The sequence below is a fragment of the Boleophthalmus pectinirostris genome, unplaced genomic scaffold, assembly GCF_026225935.1.
Source record: "Boleophthalmus pectinirostris isolate CB_2022bp ecotype Guang Dong unplaced genomic scaffold, ASM2622593v1 HiC_scaffold_18, whole genome shotgun sequence".
NCBI lineage: Eukaryota > Metazoa > Chordata > Actinopteri > Gobiiformes > Gobiidae > Boleophthalmus > Boleophthalmus pectinirostris.
Window position 1 is genome coordinate 9,134,721 of NW_026571133.1, and position 20,435 is coordinate 9,155,155.

The 20,435-nt window shown below is 36.8% G+C and overlaps 1 protein-coding gene across 6 annotated transcripts in view; it reads right to left on the reverse strand.

The window, feature by feature from the left end:
- Positions 1–315: 315 nt before the first annotated feature.
- Positions 316–20,435, reverse strand: part of LOC110166344 (ATP-binding cassette sub-family D member 2-like) — a 28,001-nt gene continuing 7,881 nt past the window's right edge. For 5 of the 6 annotated variants that reach the window (XM_055154202.1, XM_055154200.1, XM_020931581.2 and 2 more), the window contains 7 exons: positions 8,961–9,123; positions 7,754–7,848; positions 6,336–6,481; positions 2,712–2,857; positions 2,299–2,383; positions 1,748–1,873; positions 316–563 (listed from right to left, as the gene is read on the reverse strand). In XM_055154202.1, the coding sequence (XP_055010177.1) occupies positions 359–563; positions 1,748–1,873; positions 2,299–2,383; positions 2,712–2,857; positions 6,336–6,481; positions 7,754–7,848; positions 8,961–9,123 (966 nt within the window). In that variant the 3' untranslated portion in view covers positions 316–358. The remainder of the gene's footprint in view (positions 564–1,747; positions 1,874–2,298; positions 2,384–2,711; positions 2,858–6,335; positions 6,482–7,753; positions 7,849–8,960; positions 9,124–20,435) is intronic. The other variant, XM_055154201.1, reaches the window with a different exon arrangement.

Here is a 20,435-nt window from a genome sequence, read left to right on the forward strand (position 1 = left end):
GTGCTAACAAACCAAAAACTAAAAACAAATAAATATAAAATTGATTCACATGACACAGACTCACGCAGTCCTTATAAAATTCACTTAGTTATCAGAATTTCAAGTCTTACTAATCGCAGGAAAGGGAAAAGATATGATGAGGAGTTTTAAAGGTGCACTGTGTAACTTTTCTGGTGGAGGGTCAGATCTGTGAGCTGTCAGACCACCTCTAATTTAATAAATGTAAGGTAGAGCTGTTTAATGGACCCTCCACCAAAAAAGTTACACAATGCACCTTTAAAAGAAGAAGTTAGAGGTTGAAAATGCTTAAAAATTACTCTAGTTTTAGTCTTTTTGCCCCATTAACCCTTTGTGCCGCTCACTCCTCTGTAGTTTTGAGCACAGAATCGTCTCCCAGGATTTTGCAGAGTTCGTTGAGGCGGTTTTGCATTTCCGGGATTCCAGCCAGTTGAGATTCCAGCCTCTGTTTTTCCTCCGTGAGCGAAAGGCGCGTGGCCGTGTCCAGCTGCTCAAAACGCCATCCGCCCTCGCCATCGAACTGTAGCAGGTGGGTGTGGTACTTCCTGTGATCGAGAGGGACAAAAACACAGGATCAGCCGAAATTGATTTACTTGTTCTTTATTTCAGACACAAATTATTATTATTATTATTTGGGGTACAGTTAAAAAAGAAAAAGATACAACAAATATACAAGGCAACATTATTCTGCCCCACTCTCTTTTGTATTGAAATGCTAAATTACATCCAGAACGCAGCTTGGGTCCTGACTTGAACTAGGAAGTACGAGCACATGCGTCCTGTGCTCAGGTCTCTGCACTGGCTCCTGTGGCTCAGAGAATAGGCTTTAAAGCAGCTCTGCTTGTGTACAAGTCTCTCTATGGCCGAGCACGTCATCTGTGACATGTTAGAGCCATATGAACCATCTCGCACTCTGAGGACCTCAAGGACCGACCTCCTGCTGGTGCCCAGAGTCAGGACAAAAAATGGGTAGTCAGTGTTTCAGATCCATGCAGCTAAAACCTAGAACAGTCTTCCTGAAGATGTGAGACAGACTCTGTTTAGATCCAGGCTCTGAACTGTTCTGTTTAGCTGCATATGACTGAAAGATTTTCATTCCGCACTCTTCTCTCTAATTAACTGTCTCTCTCTTTTAATTTATTATCATGCAAATTATGCGAATTGACTTTTAATCATGTTATAGTTGTTTCCTCTTCTCATTTACCCTCTCAAAGTTATATTTGAGGTGATTCGTGCATATTTGAGCAAACTTCACTTATTTTCAAGATGCCACCAGCACACAGCCACTCCTCTCTACTTACAGTTTCTGCAATTTTATTTTCTTAATTGGTGATACACAAAGGATTCGGCAGCGTTGCATAGTCATTTTGGTACGAATGAAAACAAATCCGCTTTCAAACGAGGAAGTGGGCAAACTTGTCTCTTTTATTACATTGTTTAAATATTTTTAGATAATACTGAAATATGGAAACAGAATGATCCACTGGTGTCTTAAATTATAACTATATAGCAGAATCAAGCACAATATGTGTTTTTTAAGTGTGAATCTCATTAATTTCACAGAGAATTTGAGAAAAGTTTTGCTGCTAAAATATGAAAGTAGTTTGTGTAAGTAAGTCAACACTGCACTGATTCTCTGGGAGGCTTTTTTTTACATATGTTTTTTTTTTTTTTTAATCTAAACAGAATGTGGATATAGAAACATGACTCATATGTGTCTTGTTCTTACCACAGTGACGGTCTGTGTGTGATGGAGAGCAGAGAGATTCCAGCGTCTTTGGCCGCCTGAAAAATCTTCCCCTCGACGTCGATGCTCACGGCGCTGGTGCACTCATCCAGCAGAGCATACTTAGGCCTGGACACAGGATACACAAGAACAAAGTTAATATCAGGTGCAAATTTAGACTTTAGACTAGATGTGAAAAATCTGACTACTGAATATATTGTCTGAAACTGAAAAAAGCTGCATATATACACTTAAAAATAAAGAGTAGCCAGTCCAGTGGTTTGATTCCAAGTCAGTGGTTTGAATCCCACTCTTGACATAAACAATGGTTGAGCGGTCAGATTCACTTGACTCACAATGTCTGCGTACACCGGTGTATGAATGTGTGCGTGGATGGGTGAGTGGTTCCTTGATGTAAAGCGCTTTGAGCACCTTGAATGTGGAAAAGTGCTGTATAAAAATGTGACCATTTACCAAAACCAGGCCATTTACAGTCATATCTGAGTAAATTTCTGATTGCAAAACTATCATCTGACTGTGACTGATGAACTTACTTGTGATAAAACATACGAGCCATCCCCATCCTCTGCTTTTCTCCACCTGAAAGCACGTCCTTCCAGTCCAACTCTGCATCCCAACCTAAAAAGAACAGACAAATATGATCATTTATGTGATTCTCATAACCACAGACAGAATAAACTATACTAAGTAACGATACTGAGATGGTAAAACAGTGGAGACCTTAACTTGTCATGATACACAAGTTCAGATAATAACAAAGGCTTGCACTAAATGAAATAAAAAAAAAACAAGGACTGGAATAAAGACCTCAAAAAATATTATTATAAAGAAATATGTATTATCAAACAGTTCAAAAATATTCATATTCCTGAGTTGTGCAATTACTGACTTGCAAATTAAATGGCAGAATTAGTCACTAAAACCAAATAATGTCTTCCTGTCAAACCTCCTTCTCTGGTGACGATGTGGTTGAGGTTGACGATATCCAAGATGGCCTCCAGGTCTTTGTCAGTGAGACTCCGAGTGGCCATGTCCTCCAGAGAGTCCGGGTAGATCACCTGGTCCCTCAGAGACCCCATGGACATGTACGGCCTACGCAAGAGGAAGGAGAGACGAAAGGACATTATGAGAAAAAATACTTCAAAAGTCTGGATCAAGGCAATTCATGTTTAAAGGGCTCATATTATGATATTTTCTGATCTATGTTACACACCTGGAGATTTGTTTAGTTTCATTCAGACATGTTTAACACACAAACCTGTTCCACCTTGTGAGGTCATCAAGTGGTAACAGATGAAGTGCTCCACAGTGTTTTTAAACTCCACACACCTTCAATAGAATCATTTGGATAATTTCTCCCTGGGAAGTGCTGAATCTACTGAACTTAAGGTAAAAGATAAGCCTGATTCATCAGCCGGTTTCACTTCGTGAAAACCTCGCAGCATTAGGATTCGTTTGCTCGATGGTAGGCAAGTACTTTTTTAATTTAACCAATCACTGCTATTTGGTTGTGACGTATGTAATGCGCCAAATCCCACTGGAATAACGTCTTTCCCCTTGATAAAATTCACCAATCATTCTCTTCTGTCTTTAAATCCTCAATCTCGGGAATCATTGCCAACACAGAATATAGGCTTTCATCTGCATCCATCAGGACCGCCCGTTTACTGTTGTGCTGCACCACAAAAGGGATCCAGACAGGCGCTTGAGTTTGACGTCATGGTTTCACAGCTCTTGGCTGATTGGCCGGTGTGCGGTCTACAACTTCTGGGGTTCTCGCAAACCGTCTAGTGTATTCTGATTCCTGACCTAATCACTGGAGAGAAATGAAATTGAGCGGAGCCACTAGGTGACAGCAGCCTTGCAAGTAAAAGGTAGCTGTTAGCTTGAAAAGTACCACTGCATGACATCACAAGGTGGAACAAAGCATTTTACGACTGGAGATGTACACAGACTAATAATGCATTGTTACTCAACGTGTGAATGAGACAAAATATAACTCCAGGTATGTTTTTGTTGAGATAACAACATTATAACACTTTTATAAAGCTCACAATTGTGTCAATTTTGAGTAATATAGGACCTTTAAAGTGCAAATTTAGTAGTGTGACAGCCATGGGAAAGAAGCTGCCCCTTAGTCTGCTGATGTAATGCAGATGTACTCTGTAAATAAATCATTACACACAAGATTATTACATTATTCCAGTCATTTGAGCACTCCTACACACACACACACACACACACAAACAAGGCTTTCAAACATACAGCACTTTTGCCCTCGAGCGGTCTGTTGTCCAACTCTCATTTCATTAAGTGGTTTTGCCACTGAAGACCGGATGAGTCAAACAAATGAGTCACAAAACAAAAGACTGAGCAGTTAGAACAATCAGAGGACACATGTGAACACACAGAGACATGCGTTAAGCTGCTGTTGTGTCCTTTGTCCCGTCGCGTGTATTGGATTGCGTTACTGCGGCCAGCTGGTCCTCCACCGTGTATGAAATATTTACTGGTGTGTAGGAGGGTCAGGGTGAGAGCCTGAGTCAGCGCAGTCTGTACATTGGGGTTACGTTACAGTGGATACGGTTAGGTTTACATTGTGTGCAGTTTAGACATATTTAGTTATTTATATGTCAAGGTGCATTGTGTCACTTTTGTGTTGGACGAGCTGACATCTGCTTGTCTCCATTCTGTTATTGCTTTGCCTGGGATGTTCTACAATATGACATTAAACAAATATATCTTGTATTTATTCAATTATAATTTTTATTTCTCAGAAGTACCACAAAACAGTCATTATTAACATGGGGGAGCCCACATGTCCACAGATCTGAAAAAGTTATGCAATGCAACTTTAAATATTCAACAAAACGATTTGTCACGTTGAGTTCACGCTGTTTCAAGAGTCAAAATTCAGTATGTTGTATTTTTATGCACATTTTAAAGCAAAATACTTTCACAGAACTCTAATGATGATGATGATGATGATGATTATTATTATTATTATAAATATGATCATATAAATAAAGTATCAATATAAAATCTGTACCCACTTTGGACTAAGCTACATTAAAGACACAGTATGTGACTTTTTAGCCATAAAATAGACTAAAATAAAAGCATGTTTTTTCATGTCATTCTGGTTATTTATTGCACTGTAAAAAAATTTTATTTTTTTTTTAAATGCATGTGTCCTTACTCTAGGCGAGCTTGCATCTCCATAAACCTGATTCTTGTTTGGCCAGGAAGAAGGCTTCCTCCTATTTTTTTCCATGGGAATGTTGTTCCTTTGGATATAATATTCCACAGTATGCCTTAAAGCTAATCTATTTCCATCTAGAATGTTCCAAAGTATGGCTTTAACATTCTATTTCCATGGACTCATGCAGATAACATGCCAATTCTGGAAAATTACATACTGTACTTAAATACTATGATCTTATGTACAAAACTTACTGTACATATCAGAAGATGAGAGGGGTAATATTGTGATTTCTTTTTAAAAATCATTATACTGTCAAATATACAAGTTTAATGACAAACTATACTAATAATATATATTCAAAGTTACTCACAAATTTCATCAAATATGTGAATAGTACTGGACTGGACTGAATCCAGGACTAGATCAGGACTAAATCAAGTCTACATCAGGGCTAACCTGGGCTTGATCCAGAACCAAACCTGTGACTTAGTTCATTGAGGATAATTACTTAAAAGCAGTTGTTTGATTGGACAGTATCTGAACAGTCTGTTGGTAAATATTTCACTTTGGCCTGAGCTCTGGTTTCACACACACTGCTCCTGTTACAGAGGTTACAGTTACACGGGGCTCTATGGAGTGAGACTAAGCCCTGCACTGGTTTCCAACACTCTGCTGTTGATTAAGGAGTGTCGCCATTTAACAATAAAATCTATTTATGATTCTTTCTAATATTTGGAGTATTATTATTGCGATGATATAGGTTAAGTTTCATTAATTCTTATGCCAGTAGTGAAAATCTAGTAACATCAGACTAGTTAGCAGTAATAAGGAATGTTAAAAGGTCCAATATTACACAAAAATGGACTGTTGTGAAATTTTAGCCATGTTAGAATGTTGTTACCTCATTAAAAACATAATGAGTTGTACCTGGAGTTGTGTTTTGTTTCATGTTTGAGTAATCCTGCATTTTTATAAGACTACCTACATCTCCAAAGATCAAAATGCTCTGTCCCACCTTGTGATTTCAGGAAGTGTTTTCAAATTAACAGCAACTTTTTACATTTAATTCAGTAGAGATTAGCAATTCCAGGTCTGCAATTATCCAAATGATTCTAGTGAAGATGTATGGAGTTTAAAAACACAGTGCAGCTTGAGTATTTTCTGTTTGCGAGAAGAACTCAGCCTAATATGCAAGATTTGTGTGTTAAACATGTGAATGAAACAAAACACATCTCCAAACACAATTAAAATTAAGTGTTACTGTTTTGGTCTTAACTCAGAACTTTCTCTTTAAATAGTAAATAACCGCAGCATTTACGATTATGATAATTCTGACCAAATAGCAAATCCACTGTGAGCCCGTACCTCTGTGGGATATAAAACATGTGCTGAGGGGAGGGCTTGTGCAGGCGGCCTCCATAGACGGGCCACAGTCCGCTCAGGATCCTGAACAGAGAGCTCTTCCCACAGCCGTTTGGTCCAGTGATCAGCAGGTGCATGCCCTCCTCCACCTGAAACACACATAACGTAAGTACAATACACAGACTCTATATATAAATGGACATAGCTGCGGGGATCCAAATAGGAAGTGAGCATGGGGGCGCTTCTGGCTCCATCAACTCTGGTTCCAATTGACTTTACATTGAGAAACTGTCACCCCTCTCTCTGTAACTTCTGTGAGCCTCCTCATTTTGGTGTTAAATGTTCGTATTAACCAGCTCTACATAATCTTGGTGTATTTATTTCACTATTTTGTCTGTCAATAAATTCTCAGCCTCAAATTCGCTCCTGTAACTCCAAGCCTCGGTGAGCTTCATTTGACTGGAAGTGTACACTATGGGTGACGTCACACTCACTTAGTCAACTTCTTTATGCAGTTCCGTAGGAAGAAGGGCAATAACATCTTTCCCCTTGATAAAATTCACAAAACATTCTCTTTGTTCCAGCTTTAAATCCTCGATCTCGAGAATCATTGCCAACACAGAATGTATGTCTTCATCTACATCCATCTTGACCGCTTTGTTTACTGTTGTGCTGAACCACAAAAGGGACCCAGACAGGCGCTTGAATTTGACGTCATGGCTTCACAGCTCTTCGCTGATTGGCCGGTGCTTGGTCTACAACTTCCAGGGTTTTTGCAAACCGTCTTGTGTATTTGATTCCTAACCTAGTCGCTGGAGAGAAATGAAATTGAGCAGAGGCACTAAGCGACCCTAGCCTGGCTACTATTTTTGAGGAGGTAACAGCATTATAACATGGCTTAAAGCTCATAAGAGTCAGTTTTGCGTAATATAGTACTTTTACATGCATAACTAGTCTTTAGTTAGTACGTTGTGTAATGTGTAATGCAAATCTGAAGTAATTTCATTGTACCACTTGTATGTATAAATAACAGGTTTCTCCAAATTCTTCAAGTTAACTTATACAGTTTAACCATGTAACAATGAAATGTATTGTCTGAGTATCCAGTAGTGACTTATTTTTCACTCCTTATACTGTATACACTTAATGGGAAGCTGAATTTACATCCTTCATTTAATCATTTAAAGTATAGTATAAAATACATATTTTGTGTCACAATATGTCAATTCAGTGATTCTCAAAGGAATAAGCCTGGACAAACACCACATGAAGGTAAGATCTAATGAGACCACTGGGGAAGCTCTGCACACAGCCCCCGGTGAATATACTGTCTAAAAACTCTGCATTCAAAGAATCAACAGAGCAGCTGCATACCCAGAAACAGAGAATGGGAGCAGGAAATGATCTGATTTTTTTCTCACCTGAAAGTTTAAGCAAGAGACCACAACATCTCCATTTGGTGTGATGATGGGCACACTCTCACACACGATGCCTTGGTCCACGTCGATCACTTCCCCTGAACAAACACAAAGAAAGAAGAATTATTTTAACTTTTCACACAAATACGGGCTTAGCTACTTATAAAGGATTAGACAGCTGTTATATTTCTTGGTTTATCTTTACTTTATAGATTATATTTGTAAAAATTCCTTTTTGACATAACAGACACTTTATTGTTATTAGTCTTTGTAATCTTGGATTTGGAGGCCAAAGGTCACTTTTTTCCATTGCATTCTTTTGAAGCAGACATATTGTGTTTTCATTGCTTTATGGTTATAATCCATGGATCATGATGTTATATTTTGCACATTTTGAATCACAATATTCATCTAAAACGGCTTAATAAAAGAAACAAGCCCGCATTAGAAATTGGTGTCCAATGGGAGCTGACCTGGTGGTAAACATCATCACAACAAATATTCTGCAACTTCTTCAGCTCACACTAGCGAGCAGTGGATTTTTTTCATTCATACCAAAATAACCATGTGACGCTGCCGACGCTTGCATCACCTGAATCACTTTGCCACTATGATAGGTACTACGTGATATCAGCCCGCCGCTGCCAAGCTTTCTATCAGGAAGTACAACTCGCTGCTGATGCTCAGACATAAATCCTTCAAATGCAAGGTTGGTTTTACTTCTAAAATTATTCTATCAACACAGACATTTACATCGAAAGTCTGCTGTAATAATAGATTAGCTTCGGGTGTTTTGTGGAGTGGGTAAGACTGTTTTTAGTGGCAGGATAATGTCCAAAATTCCGGACTGTCCCTTTTAAGCCATGTTAGAATGGTATTACCTCATTAAAACACACCAGGAGTTTTATTTTATTTCATTCATGCATGTTTGAGTAATCCTGTAGGCTGTCTTCATCTCCAAGCTCAAAATGCTCTTTTCCAACTTGTGATGTTATGAAGTGGTAGTTTTCAAGTTAACAGACACTTTTTACCTTTTGCTCAAGAGACCGGCAATTCCAGGCTGAAATTATCCAAATGATTCTAGTGATGGTGTATGAAGTTTAAAAATACAGTGAAACTCCAGGTCTGTTTGTGATGAGGAAACATTATAACAGATCAGAAAATAGTGTAATGTGGGCCCTTTAAAGCAGTGCATCAGACCCAGACCTACCCCTGATCTCCAGAGGTCCGTCTATGTGCATGCCGGGTTTGCTCTTCTTGTCGCCTCCTGTGGTTGCCGTTAGCGACGAGCGTTTGTAAATGCCCTTTTGGACGTCCTCAAACACCACAAACATGTTGTGCACCCGAGCTGTGTATCCTGCCAGCTCTGTGACCTGGGGGACAAAGAGAGGTCAAAGGTCAGGGCATGTTTATGTGAGGCAAACAAGCATGAACCTGTGCTAGGATTCTGTCATGGTCAAACAACACTATACCATACTCAGTAGGGATGTAACAATCACCGAAATATCGTGATATCGTACCATCAAAAGTCTCACAATAATATCGTGGGCTGTCGCAATATATCGAATTACAAGTTCCTTTGCTTAAATGCATGGTTTTATAGAAGCAACAGCTTATAAACATCGGGAACTACATATCCCATAATTCATTTCAGTGCAAACAACATGAAGAAATATCTTTTTGATTGAAATCTTGGGATTATGATGGAAATAATTCACACCAAAAACTTGTCAAGGTATTTTAAAAGCAGAAATGTGTCCTATCTACAATTATATCAGCCTCTTCAAAATATCACAATAAATATCATACTGTGAGATTTGGATATTGTTACATCCCAAATACCCAGTTAATAAATGATGTTTGTATGTTTAAAGGTGCATTGAGCAGCCATCACCTGCTTGTTTCTATGGATATGTCGCTGCTCTGCCTGGAATGTTCCGCAGTATGATATTAAATAGCTCTACTTTGCATATATTCAGTTACAGGTGGTTTTATAGCTCAAAAATACCTAGAAAAACAGACATTCTGACTGTGAGTGGGGTCACCTCTCCACAGATCTAACCTGTAACTTGCAATAACAAGCAATAACATCTCCATGAAAAAACAGAGTGTAAATTTCTTACATTGATTTATGGTTACTAGCTCGATAATTACTGGGGCTAAGTATGAAACAGAAATTGACACAAAGTTCACTGTCTTCTATGACAAATAAACAAATAAACTAAAGTTAAATTGCTTTTTCTTTAGAATTTTAGATACTTTCCACTATTCAACTCAAAGGATGTGTTAAAATATTTACTTTAAGTCTGTGTAATCCTTCAGTCGTCCAGGTAGGATCCACAGTAAGAGAAAAAATCTGTCAACTGGACAAAAGTGTATTTTTAGAGAACAGAAGTAAATTTTTCTTTTGCTATAAGAAGGGAAATTATTGGAGCCAATAATGAATAAAAAATGTTCAATGGGGTTTAGCATTTTGTAGATCAAAAACAGTAAATCCCTCATAAAGTTAGTCATAAAGTCATCTATCTGAAATTATGACATCTCAATGTGAACTACACCTATTAACAACTGGTTTACAATTATCCAAAAATAAATCTTTATCATATTTTACTTTCAAACACCAGATAACCATATGCCCTTAGTTTTACATTGAAAACAACATTTCTACAAGATCTCCTTATAGATCTTTCTCAAACACCTTTTTATTTCTACTGAAACTGTGGAGTGTGGCTGACAGCGTTTGTTGATACAGCTTCAAAAACCAGCGACAGTTCTGGGAATCCACAGACGTCACGTGGAGCAGTGTGATGTGTTTCAGTCGAGGCTGTCAGGCAAAAGAGGAAAGACCAGAGACAGGACATATCTCTTTTTCTGTTCTACAGCTAGACCTGTCACAATAACATATTTTGAAGTGCTATATATGACTGAAGTAAATATAGACAATAAACGATAATATTGAAAATAAACCATAAAGCTGAATTATCCTCAAAAGCTATATGTGAATATGAATGAACACGAGCTGCAATAAATAAATCACAATGCAAGACTTCAGTAATTAGTAGGGATGTAACGATATCCAAATCTCACTGTACGATATTTATTGCAATATTTTGAAGAGGCTGATATAATTGTAGATGGGACACGTTTTTGCTTTTAAAATACAAGAGGTGTGAATTATTTCCATCATAATCTCAAGAATTCAAGTAAAAAACATATTTATTCATGTTGTTTGCACTGAAATGAATCATGGGATATGTAGTTTCCAAAGTTCATAAGCTGTTGCTACTGTAAAACCATGCATTTAAGCAAAGGAACTTGTAATTCGATATATTGTGACAGCCCACGATATTATTGTGTGACTACGATATCTCGATATTTCGGTAATTGTTACATCCCTAGTAATTACACTGTATAGTTTTAGTTCATAATTCAACCATTTACAGTTCAAATTTGATCACATTGTAGAAAAATAACCAAAAAAAGACCCCAAAAAACATGCCATGTGCTGGGTTTTAATCACAGCACAGTGACACAGGAAACATTTTGTTTGAGATCTACAATTCGCATTTGCAAATTATAATTAACTGGTACAAGATCTCGTGCCACAAGATCTCACGAGACAAAATTGCTACAAGACTGTGTCCACATGAGAGAAATGATCTCATGAGATTTTTTTGTTGGTGTTTACATTTGGACTGGACAAAAAACAGGTTACATATTAGTGAGTTACATCTCTTATAGTTCCAAAAAATGCTGGAATGGAAACAAAAACATGAAAAAACAAAAACATAAAAAAACATGTGGCCAAAATTGGAAATAGATTGGCAAAATGTATATATTAGGAATAAAGTTAAAATTTCGTCATTTCTCGTCTCGTCCTGTGGAACTTGTGTCTGGTCCCATCCTTATTAGTCGGATTTTGGTAGCTTGAATGAACACATTAGTTTAACAAAGTGCTCCATGAGATATTAAAACGACCACATGAATAAACAATAGACAATCAATTAGAAGCGATATATGACACTGTGAAATAAACAAGATATAAAGCAGACATGTCAAACTCAGGCCCGGGGGCCAAATTTGGCCCGCGAGATCATATCAAATATGTATTAGAGCTGCACGCCGCTACAGATAGACTATAGAGACATTATTTATTTAAAATATTGTTATTATTTTATATTATGCTTGTTCTGGATTCAATGTTTAAACAAAACTATTATTAAACATTTATTTTAATAAGAAAAGGTTTAACATTACATATCTCGAAAGAAGAGAAAACATGCAGATGTTGTTGAAATTTTTCAATAAACATTTAGTTTGGCCCACGACTTAGTCCAAGTTTTAAATTTTGGCCCTCTGTGAATTTGAGTTTGACACCCCTGAAAAGAATAAGAGCCAAAATAATAGTTAGAAAAAACAATAATAAAAACATGTATTCAAAAAGAGTGTTATGTGAAATGTATAAGGGGAAATGTCAGAGAAAATCTGTAAAACTGTTAAGTGAAGCAAAGCCAACAGCAATGAATGAATGAAGTGGGAGAGTGAAGAGATACAGTAGTGCAGCTCTAAAGATCAACAGATGGAGGATTATTCACAGAGACTAAGCCCCAAGAGCCACTGGCCACTTCACAAACACTATCTATGCATTCACACACACGCACACACACTCATGCACACATACACAGCACACGCACACACACACACACAGACACACACACACACACACAAATACACGCACAAACATCACTGCTGGTTGACCTAGTGACATAAGAGACTGAGTGGGAGGGAAAGAGGAAGTGGATTCTGCTTAAGGCTTCACATGAAATAACAATCAAATAGAAAGAAATGGACATATCACAAAGGATGCAATTATTTAGGTCATATAATGTTATAAGATATACATATAAGACTTTCTAATCCTGTAATCAAGACCTCTACACACCTGTTATATTAGTATAGAAAAGTTCCTACTTTAGATTTTTTTCTGAAATATAATGCTCCAGGATGATTTTAAATGTACACTGAGAATTTTATTTTATTTTGAAAACATCAATAGCATTTGTAATTTAACAAAGGTTATATTTTCAGGCTGCTCTCAAGTGAACTGCCCCGAGGTTACAGTCACAGTCAAACAGTCCACAAGTTTGGTTGTTTTGGATACAAAGAACTGCTCTAGATAGAAGCCAAGGTTACAGCATGAGAAAGCAAGACACGCAGTACAAGGCTAAATAAAACGGTAGATATATGCAACAAAAGAAATCTGAAAATAATAATAAAAAAAAAAAAAAAAAAAGGATTACGTATTAATTTGGTCTGATAATGAGAATTAAGCGAATTCTATCTTGTCAAGTGGTCATTTTCTTTTGTGAGTGTCCTCACCTAGCCTGATTCATCAGCCGGTTTCACTTCGTGGAAACTGTCTGACCCCGCAGCATTAGGATTCGTTCGCTCGACGGTAGGCCATGGTCGTGTATGTAATGTATCACTAATGGGGCTAACTTGTATATTAAGCTTTTCCCAAATCCCACACAAAGACGGGCAATAACGTCTTTCCCCTTGATAAAATTCACAAAACATTCTCTTTGTTCCAGCTTTAAATCCTCGATCTTGGGAATCGTTGCCAACACAGAATGTCTGTCTTCGTCTACATCCATCTCGATCGCTTTGTTTACTGTTGTGCTGTACCACAAAAGGGACCCAGACAGGCGCTTGAGTTTAACGTCATGGCTTCACAGCTCTTTGTTAACTGGCCGATGCACGGTCTACAACTTCCGGGGCGCGAGTCTGGCTAGCCCACACCTGCTTGTCTCTGAGAAAATATTATTTGCCTCGTCTGAAATGGTTCACTGTATGGCATTAAACCTGTCTCCCTGACCATGGTGACAAGCAGGTGACACCATCAGACCATGTTAGATCTATGGAGAGGTGAGTCAGTTCACAGTAAGAATGCAAGGTATGTTTTAGCAATAAAAACACCTGTATTAAATAAATGCAAGATACTTTAAATTTACCTTTTTTTTTTTTTGACACACTTCACTATTAAAAACTGACATTTGCAAAACAGCTCAAGCCCAAAATGGATGCTCAAAATATTTGCTTTTTGCTGTTATGTTTAAGTTTTTATAATCAAAGTAATAGAGTTTGGGCTAACATCCTTTATCACACGAGAACAGACATGTAGTATTAAAAAAACAAGTTAAATTCACAGATCATGTGTGTGAATGAGACCTGTGCCAAGATCACCTGAGCCCATGCTTAGATAAATGTTTGAATCAAATGATCAAACTAAACCAAGTATAAAAAACTGCTAAAACAACTGAAAAAATCTGTAATGCCATACTGTGGAACATTCCAGGCAAAGCAATAACATCTCCATGGAGACTCTCACCCAGAAAAGTTACATAGTGCTAGGCCTGCCATGATATAAATACTACATCAACGTTTAATATGTAAAAACTGGAACTAATTTTTTTGTGTATGTACATTTTCTTTACACTGCAGGGAAATTTTTATTTATTTATTTATTTTTTGCCTGTTTGATAAGATTTAAGACATAAAAGATTTAAATAATAACTTCTATGACTCATTATAGATGCAAACTAGATACTAAAGTGTATAATTTTGCTGTTTATTTATTGCAGCTCATGATTATTTTTAAATAATACTGTACATTTAGAATAGTTTTTGTAGTTTACATCTTGAGTTACAGTGACAGTGGCATAAATTTGTTTAAATATTATAACTTATCATCTGTATTTACTTCAAAATATGTTATTGTGACAGGGCTTACATAGTGCATCTTTAATCCAGATTGCAGTAGACTTCCGGTTTTATGACTGGTTTATGTCTTCAGTGAGCCACAGTACTGTCCATTATGATCACAAAGTATTGTTTAGTGTAAATACGTCTTTATGTGAATGGGCCGCTGACTGCTTTGGTCTGGGTCATATCATCTTGACATGTCGTTCACTTTAGTCTGTGTTTGACTTGTAAACAAGAACGCACTTCCACAGTTAAATTACACTGTGCCGAGTCTGCAGCGTGTAGAGACTTGCTACTGTACAAACTCTATTACTGAGCTATTCCTGCTATGTTCTTGGACAGGCTTCAAGAAGAGATTTTTAACACCTTGCAGTAAGGTGAAGCAAAAGTGAGAAATGTACAGTATAGTAACAATATTGAAGAAAAAATAAAAAATAAAATGCTATAACTGACTATAAAAACATCCAATAAGCATATAAAACCACCTCATTACTGCTAACTTGTTTGATACTTTTAATAAAATTATTTGTAAGTTATTTTTTCACATCAATTAATTATGTATAATTAACATACAAGATGTAACAGATAAACCTATGTCCTGTCAATCATCATATCATCTTTGCACTGTTGTTCCTTACAATCTCTTGTGTACAACTGTGAAATACTGTATTTATATTATACTGTATTTATGTTTTTTATTTTACTTGTTCATATATATTTATATAATTATGCCTTATTTGACAGCAGCCTCTTGCTATTTTTGCTACTTATTTAGAATGTATTTTTACCATTTATATATTTTTGCTCTTTGTTATTATAATATATTGTGGTGTGTGATCTACTGTGTCCAAGTAATTTCCCTTGTGGATCAGTAAAGTTTGTCAAAGTCTAATGTCTAATCGTTTGGATAATTTCAGCCCTGGAATTTCCAATCTCTACTTAACTAAAGGTAAAAGCTGTTGACTTGAAAACTACCCCTACATGACATCACAAGGTGGAATAGAGCATTTTGAGCTTAAGAGATGCAGACAGACTAATAATAAAGGAACAATCAAACATGTGTGAATGAAACAAAACACAACCCCAGGTTTGTTTGTTTTTCTAAATTCAAATTTTTTTTTATTGACAATTAAATAGAGAGAATACAACAAACAGTACAACAATTTGCTTTCTTTTTCACTTCTCATATCTCTTTCTGATAGTATTGATTTGGTTTTTTTTTCCTCCCTAATTCCCTTATTCCATTAAGGATACAAAGAAATTTAAATAAAATAAAGAAATAAAAAACAAGGGGGGAAAAAAAGAACATTTGAACACAGTGCACAGGGATTGTCACCTTTTTTTTTTTTTTTTTTTTTTTTTTTTTTTAAATATCATGTTCGGGTTTTAATAAAATCTTTCCATGGTTTCCAGCCTTCCTCATACCTGTCGTATTCCAATCTTTGTGTGAGTGTCAATCTTTCCATTTGCGAAATGTCTTCGACAATGTTAATCCAGTCCTCCAAGTTCGGTAGTTTGTCACTCATCCATTTTTTGGTTATTACTTTTTTACTTGCAACCAGCAGAATGTTCCACATATATTTTTTTATTCCTTTGATGTCATCTGACCATTTGCCCAAAAACATAGTTTCGAAATTCAAAGGGATCTTTACTTTAAATGTTTCATCAATGTTTTGTTTAATTATCTCCCAATATTGATTCAATTTGGGGCAACTCCAAAAAACATGGTAATGCCCAGCCTTTTTATTCCCACATAATCTCCAACACGATGTATCCGCCTTTGAACCTCTTTGTGCTGGTGTTTTAAAGAATCGTACCATGCATTTCCACAGGTATTCTCGCCAGTAAGGAGAGGACGTGGTCCTCCATATGTTCTTTTGAATTTTATTCCAATCTTCCTCTTCTATATTGCATTCACTTTCCTTTTCCCATTTTTCTTTTATATACAATGAGTTATCGCCCTCTGCATTTTGTAATTCATTATATAGTTTAGAGATCAATTTATTGTTTGGACCTGATTGATATGATTGTAAGAATATTTTAGTTATGCCTGATAATGGGGTTTCTCTGTGTTCTTTATTCTTTTTATCCAAATAATGGCGAGTTTGAAGATACCTGTAAAAATCTTTGTTTTCAAGATTGTAAATTTGTTTCAAGTCTTGAAAACTTCTCATGGAATCTTTGAAATATAGACTATTAAATATCTTTAATCCCTTGTCAGACCACGTTTTAAAAGTCTTGTCCTCTAAGTTGGGAGTAAAGTCTTCGTCATATGCAATCCATCTAATCATCAAACAAGTTTCTTTGTAATCTTTGACTAATTTTGACCAAATATTAATTGCAGTTTTTGACCAAGGGTTGACATCAGTTAATTTGTTCAATAGGTTTATATTTCCTATAGCCGCTTGTAGTGGTATACTTTCTATTGTACATTCTATTTCTTTCCAGTTAGCTGTATAAGATGGGTTGCACATGTCTACTAGTGGGCTTAGCTGAGCTGCTTTAAAGTAGTTTCTCATATTTGGGAGAGACAAGCCTCCTTCATTTTTGTTTAGTTGCAGAGTCTTATACCTAATTCGAGGTTTTTTCCCCTCCCAGATATATCTTGAAAACAACTTGTCCAGTTCTAAAAACATAGAATTTGTTGGAGCAGTAGGTATAGTTTGGAACAGGTATAACAGTTTGGGCAGTATGATCATTTTAATTGATTCTACTCTTTGTAGAATTCCTAAAAAAGGTATCAAACTCCACCTGTCCAAATCTTTCTTTACATTAGCTATTAATGGATCATAATTTGTGGCATTTATTCTCTCTATTTTCTGGGGAATATTTATTCCCAAATATGTCATTGATTCCATATCCCAATTAATTTTAAATAATTTCTTGATATCGTATTCTGGTTTATAATTGAATGTCAGCACCTGAGTTTTATGAGGGTTTAATCTGTAACCAGATGCTTTCCCATAGTCCATTAGAGTTTTATATAGCTCTGGAATTGATTCTGCTGGTTTTGTTAAGTAAATTAGAATGTCATCTGCAAATAGTGCAATCTTTTGTTCCATGCCATTCACCGTGATGCCTTTTATTTTTATATTTTGCCTTATCCACTGCGCTAAAGGCTCAATGAATATTGCAAACAGAATTGGTGACAAATGGCAGCCCTGTCTACAGCCTTGTTCGATTTTTAAGGGGTCTGTTAGGCCACCATTTATTCTGATTTTCCCAGTGGGTTTGTTGTATAGGCCTTGAATTATTTTTATAAATTTTTCTGAAAAATTAAAGCGAGAAAGTACCCGATACAGAAATGTCCAATCTACGGTGTCAAATGCTTTCTGGGCGTCTAGGCCCATAATTACTGCTTGGGCTTTTTTTTTTGTATCTGGTGAATCACATGGAACGTCCGTCTGATGTTATCTCTTGTCTTTCTTTCCTTGATAAATCCTGTCTGGTTCAGGTTTATTATATCAGGTATGATATGCTCTAATCTTCTTGCCATTATTGAGGTAAAGATTTTATAATCTTGGTTCAAAAGGCTGATTGGTCTGAAATTGGAACAATCCAATTTGTCTTTTCCCTCTTTCGGGATAACTGTAATTATTGTCTCTCTCCATGTTGGGGGGGATCTGACCTCCATTTAAAACCCAGTTGAATGTTTTCAAAAGAAGAGGTGTGAGTTCTTCTATGTAAATTTTGTACCAATCCGCATTATATCCATCTGCGCCTGGGGACTTGTGTAGTTTTAGTCTTTTTATCGCTTTTGTTAATTCTTGAGCGGTAATTGTATTTGTTAAAGTTCTATTTTGTTCTTCTGAGATTATTGGTAGTTTTAGTTTGTCTAACAATGTTTTAGTCAAATCTTTTTCATCCCGTTGTTTTAAGGAATAGAGCTTTTGATAATACCTTGCAAAACACTCTCCAATTTCTTTCTGTTCGTAGATTACTTCCTTCGTTGATGTTTTCTTATTTTATATATGGCTCTTTCAGCTTGCTGTTTTTTCAATCTATATGCTAGAGTTTTGGCTGATTTACTTCCTGCTTCATAATAGTTTTGTTTTAAATATAAGAGCTTTTTATTTATATGAATTTCTAGTTCTTGGTTTATTTCCTTTTTAATTTTCCTGATCTTCTGCAAAGCATCATCATCTTGTTTTAATTTATGTTGGTCTTCCAATACACTTAGTTGTAGTTCCAAATTTCTAATTTTTTCTTGGCGTTTTCTTTTCAGTAATGTGGCTTTTGCAATCAATTTACCCCTCAGAACCGCTTTACGCATCCCACAATATTTCTGGAGAAACATTGTCCTTATCATTATCTTCGATATATCTCCTGATTTCTTCTTTTATTTCTTCCTTAATTTCCCCTTTGAGTATACTTGAATTTAGTCTCCAGAGGAATGGTGCTTTTGTCTTGTCGGTGTAAATTTTCATATACACAGGGCTATGGTCCGAGAGGTCCATTGATCCAAAATGACATTCTTTTACCCTTTCTATATCCTTTTTAAACATAACGAAATAGTCAAGTCTCGAGTAGGTACGATGGGTTGCAGAGTAAAATGTATAATCTTTTTGTTGTGGGTGATATTCACGCCACACGTCAGATATTCCCATTTCCCTCATGAATTTTCCGATTTTCTTCCCTATGTTGTTGTGTGAGATTTGTGCCGAGGAGTCCAGTAAAGTTTTTAGTCTTACATTAAAATCTCCTCCACAAATCATGACACCTTGTGTTTTGGTTATCATCAAATCCAATATACACTTATAGAAATACCATTGTGAACCTGGAGGTGTGTAAACATTGAAGAGGGTGACATCTAAGCCATCAAGTTTACCAATTATCACTGTTACAGGTAAACCCCGTCTGGCCATGTCTTTTGTCGCGTCCGCTGCAGACGCGTAGATCCTCGTGTCACCCTCATAGAAAACTTTCAGTTTTGACGGGTACGGTGTTTGGAACCTTATCTTGTTTTCTCTCAAAACTCTTTTCGCTTCTGTGTATTCACGGCGTTTTTTCAGTATATCCGGGGCGTAGTCGTGGTCCACCATCACCTTTTTTTTTTCCAGCGTTAGTCCTCTTCTTTGCCACACTTGTTTCAAAACTTCCTCTTTTGTTTTGTATGAGGCAAATTTAACCACTATTGACCGCGGTGTTGCTTCGGGTGGCGGCTTCGGCCCGAGAGAGCGGTGTCCTCGCTCTATGGTCAAATCCAGCGTCGGCGGGAGGGCTAAATTCTCTCTGAGCAAAGTCGTGACAAAGTCCGAGACTGATGGAGAGCCATCCTCTGCCCCCTCCGGAATGAAATGAAAGCGAACATTTTCACGTCTGGAACTTGATTCCAAGTCTATGATTTTTGCTTGAAGTTCCTCTTGCACCTTAACAAGCTCAAGTGTTGCTTCCTCGATGTGTTGTGTTCTGTCTTCCACCTCCGCAATGCGCTTTTCTGCATCGTCAAGTCTCTTATCAACTCTCTCTTTCAGTTCGCGGAAGTTTTGGTCATTTTCACGACGTGAGTGTCTGAGCTCATGGAGGATAGTTTGGAGATTTACTGTTTCTTCGTCTGCTTCCAGCGGCTCCATGTGGAGCGCCTCTGTCTCTGAGTGGCTAGCATAGCCATCTCTGCTCTTGTCCTCTTCATTCAATGAAGTCATGTCTTGACTTGGTAAAGTGTTCCGTGGTTTAGTTTTAAGCTTGTTTCTGACTTTATCTTTCATTCTTGAGTAGAAGATATAGGAAAGAAAAACTCAGTTTAACGAGGGAGGATAAAATAAACACATTATCGGGAGCGCCACGAGGTTAAGCTGCCGTCATCTTGGTTGCTCACCCGGAAGTCCTCCCCAGGTTTGTTTTAACATGGTTTAAAGCTCACAAGAGTTAATTCTGTGTAATATAGGACCTCTAACCACTGTTTACTTAATAGTATTGCATT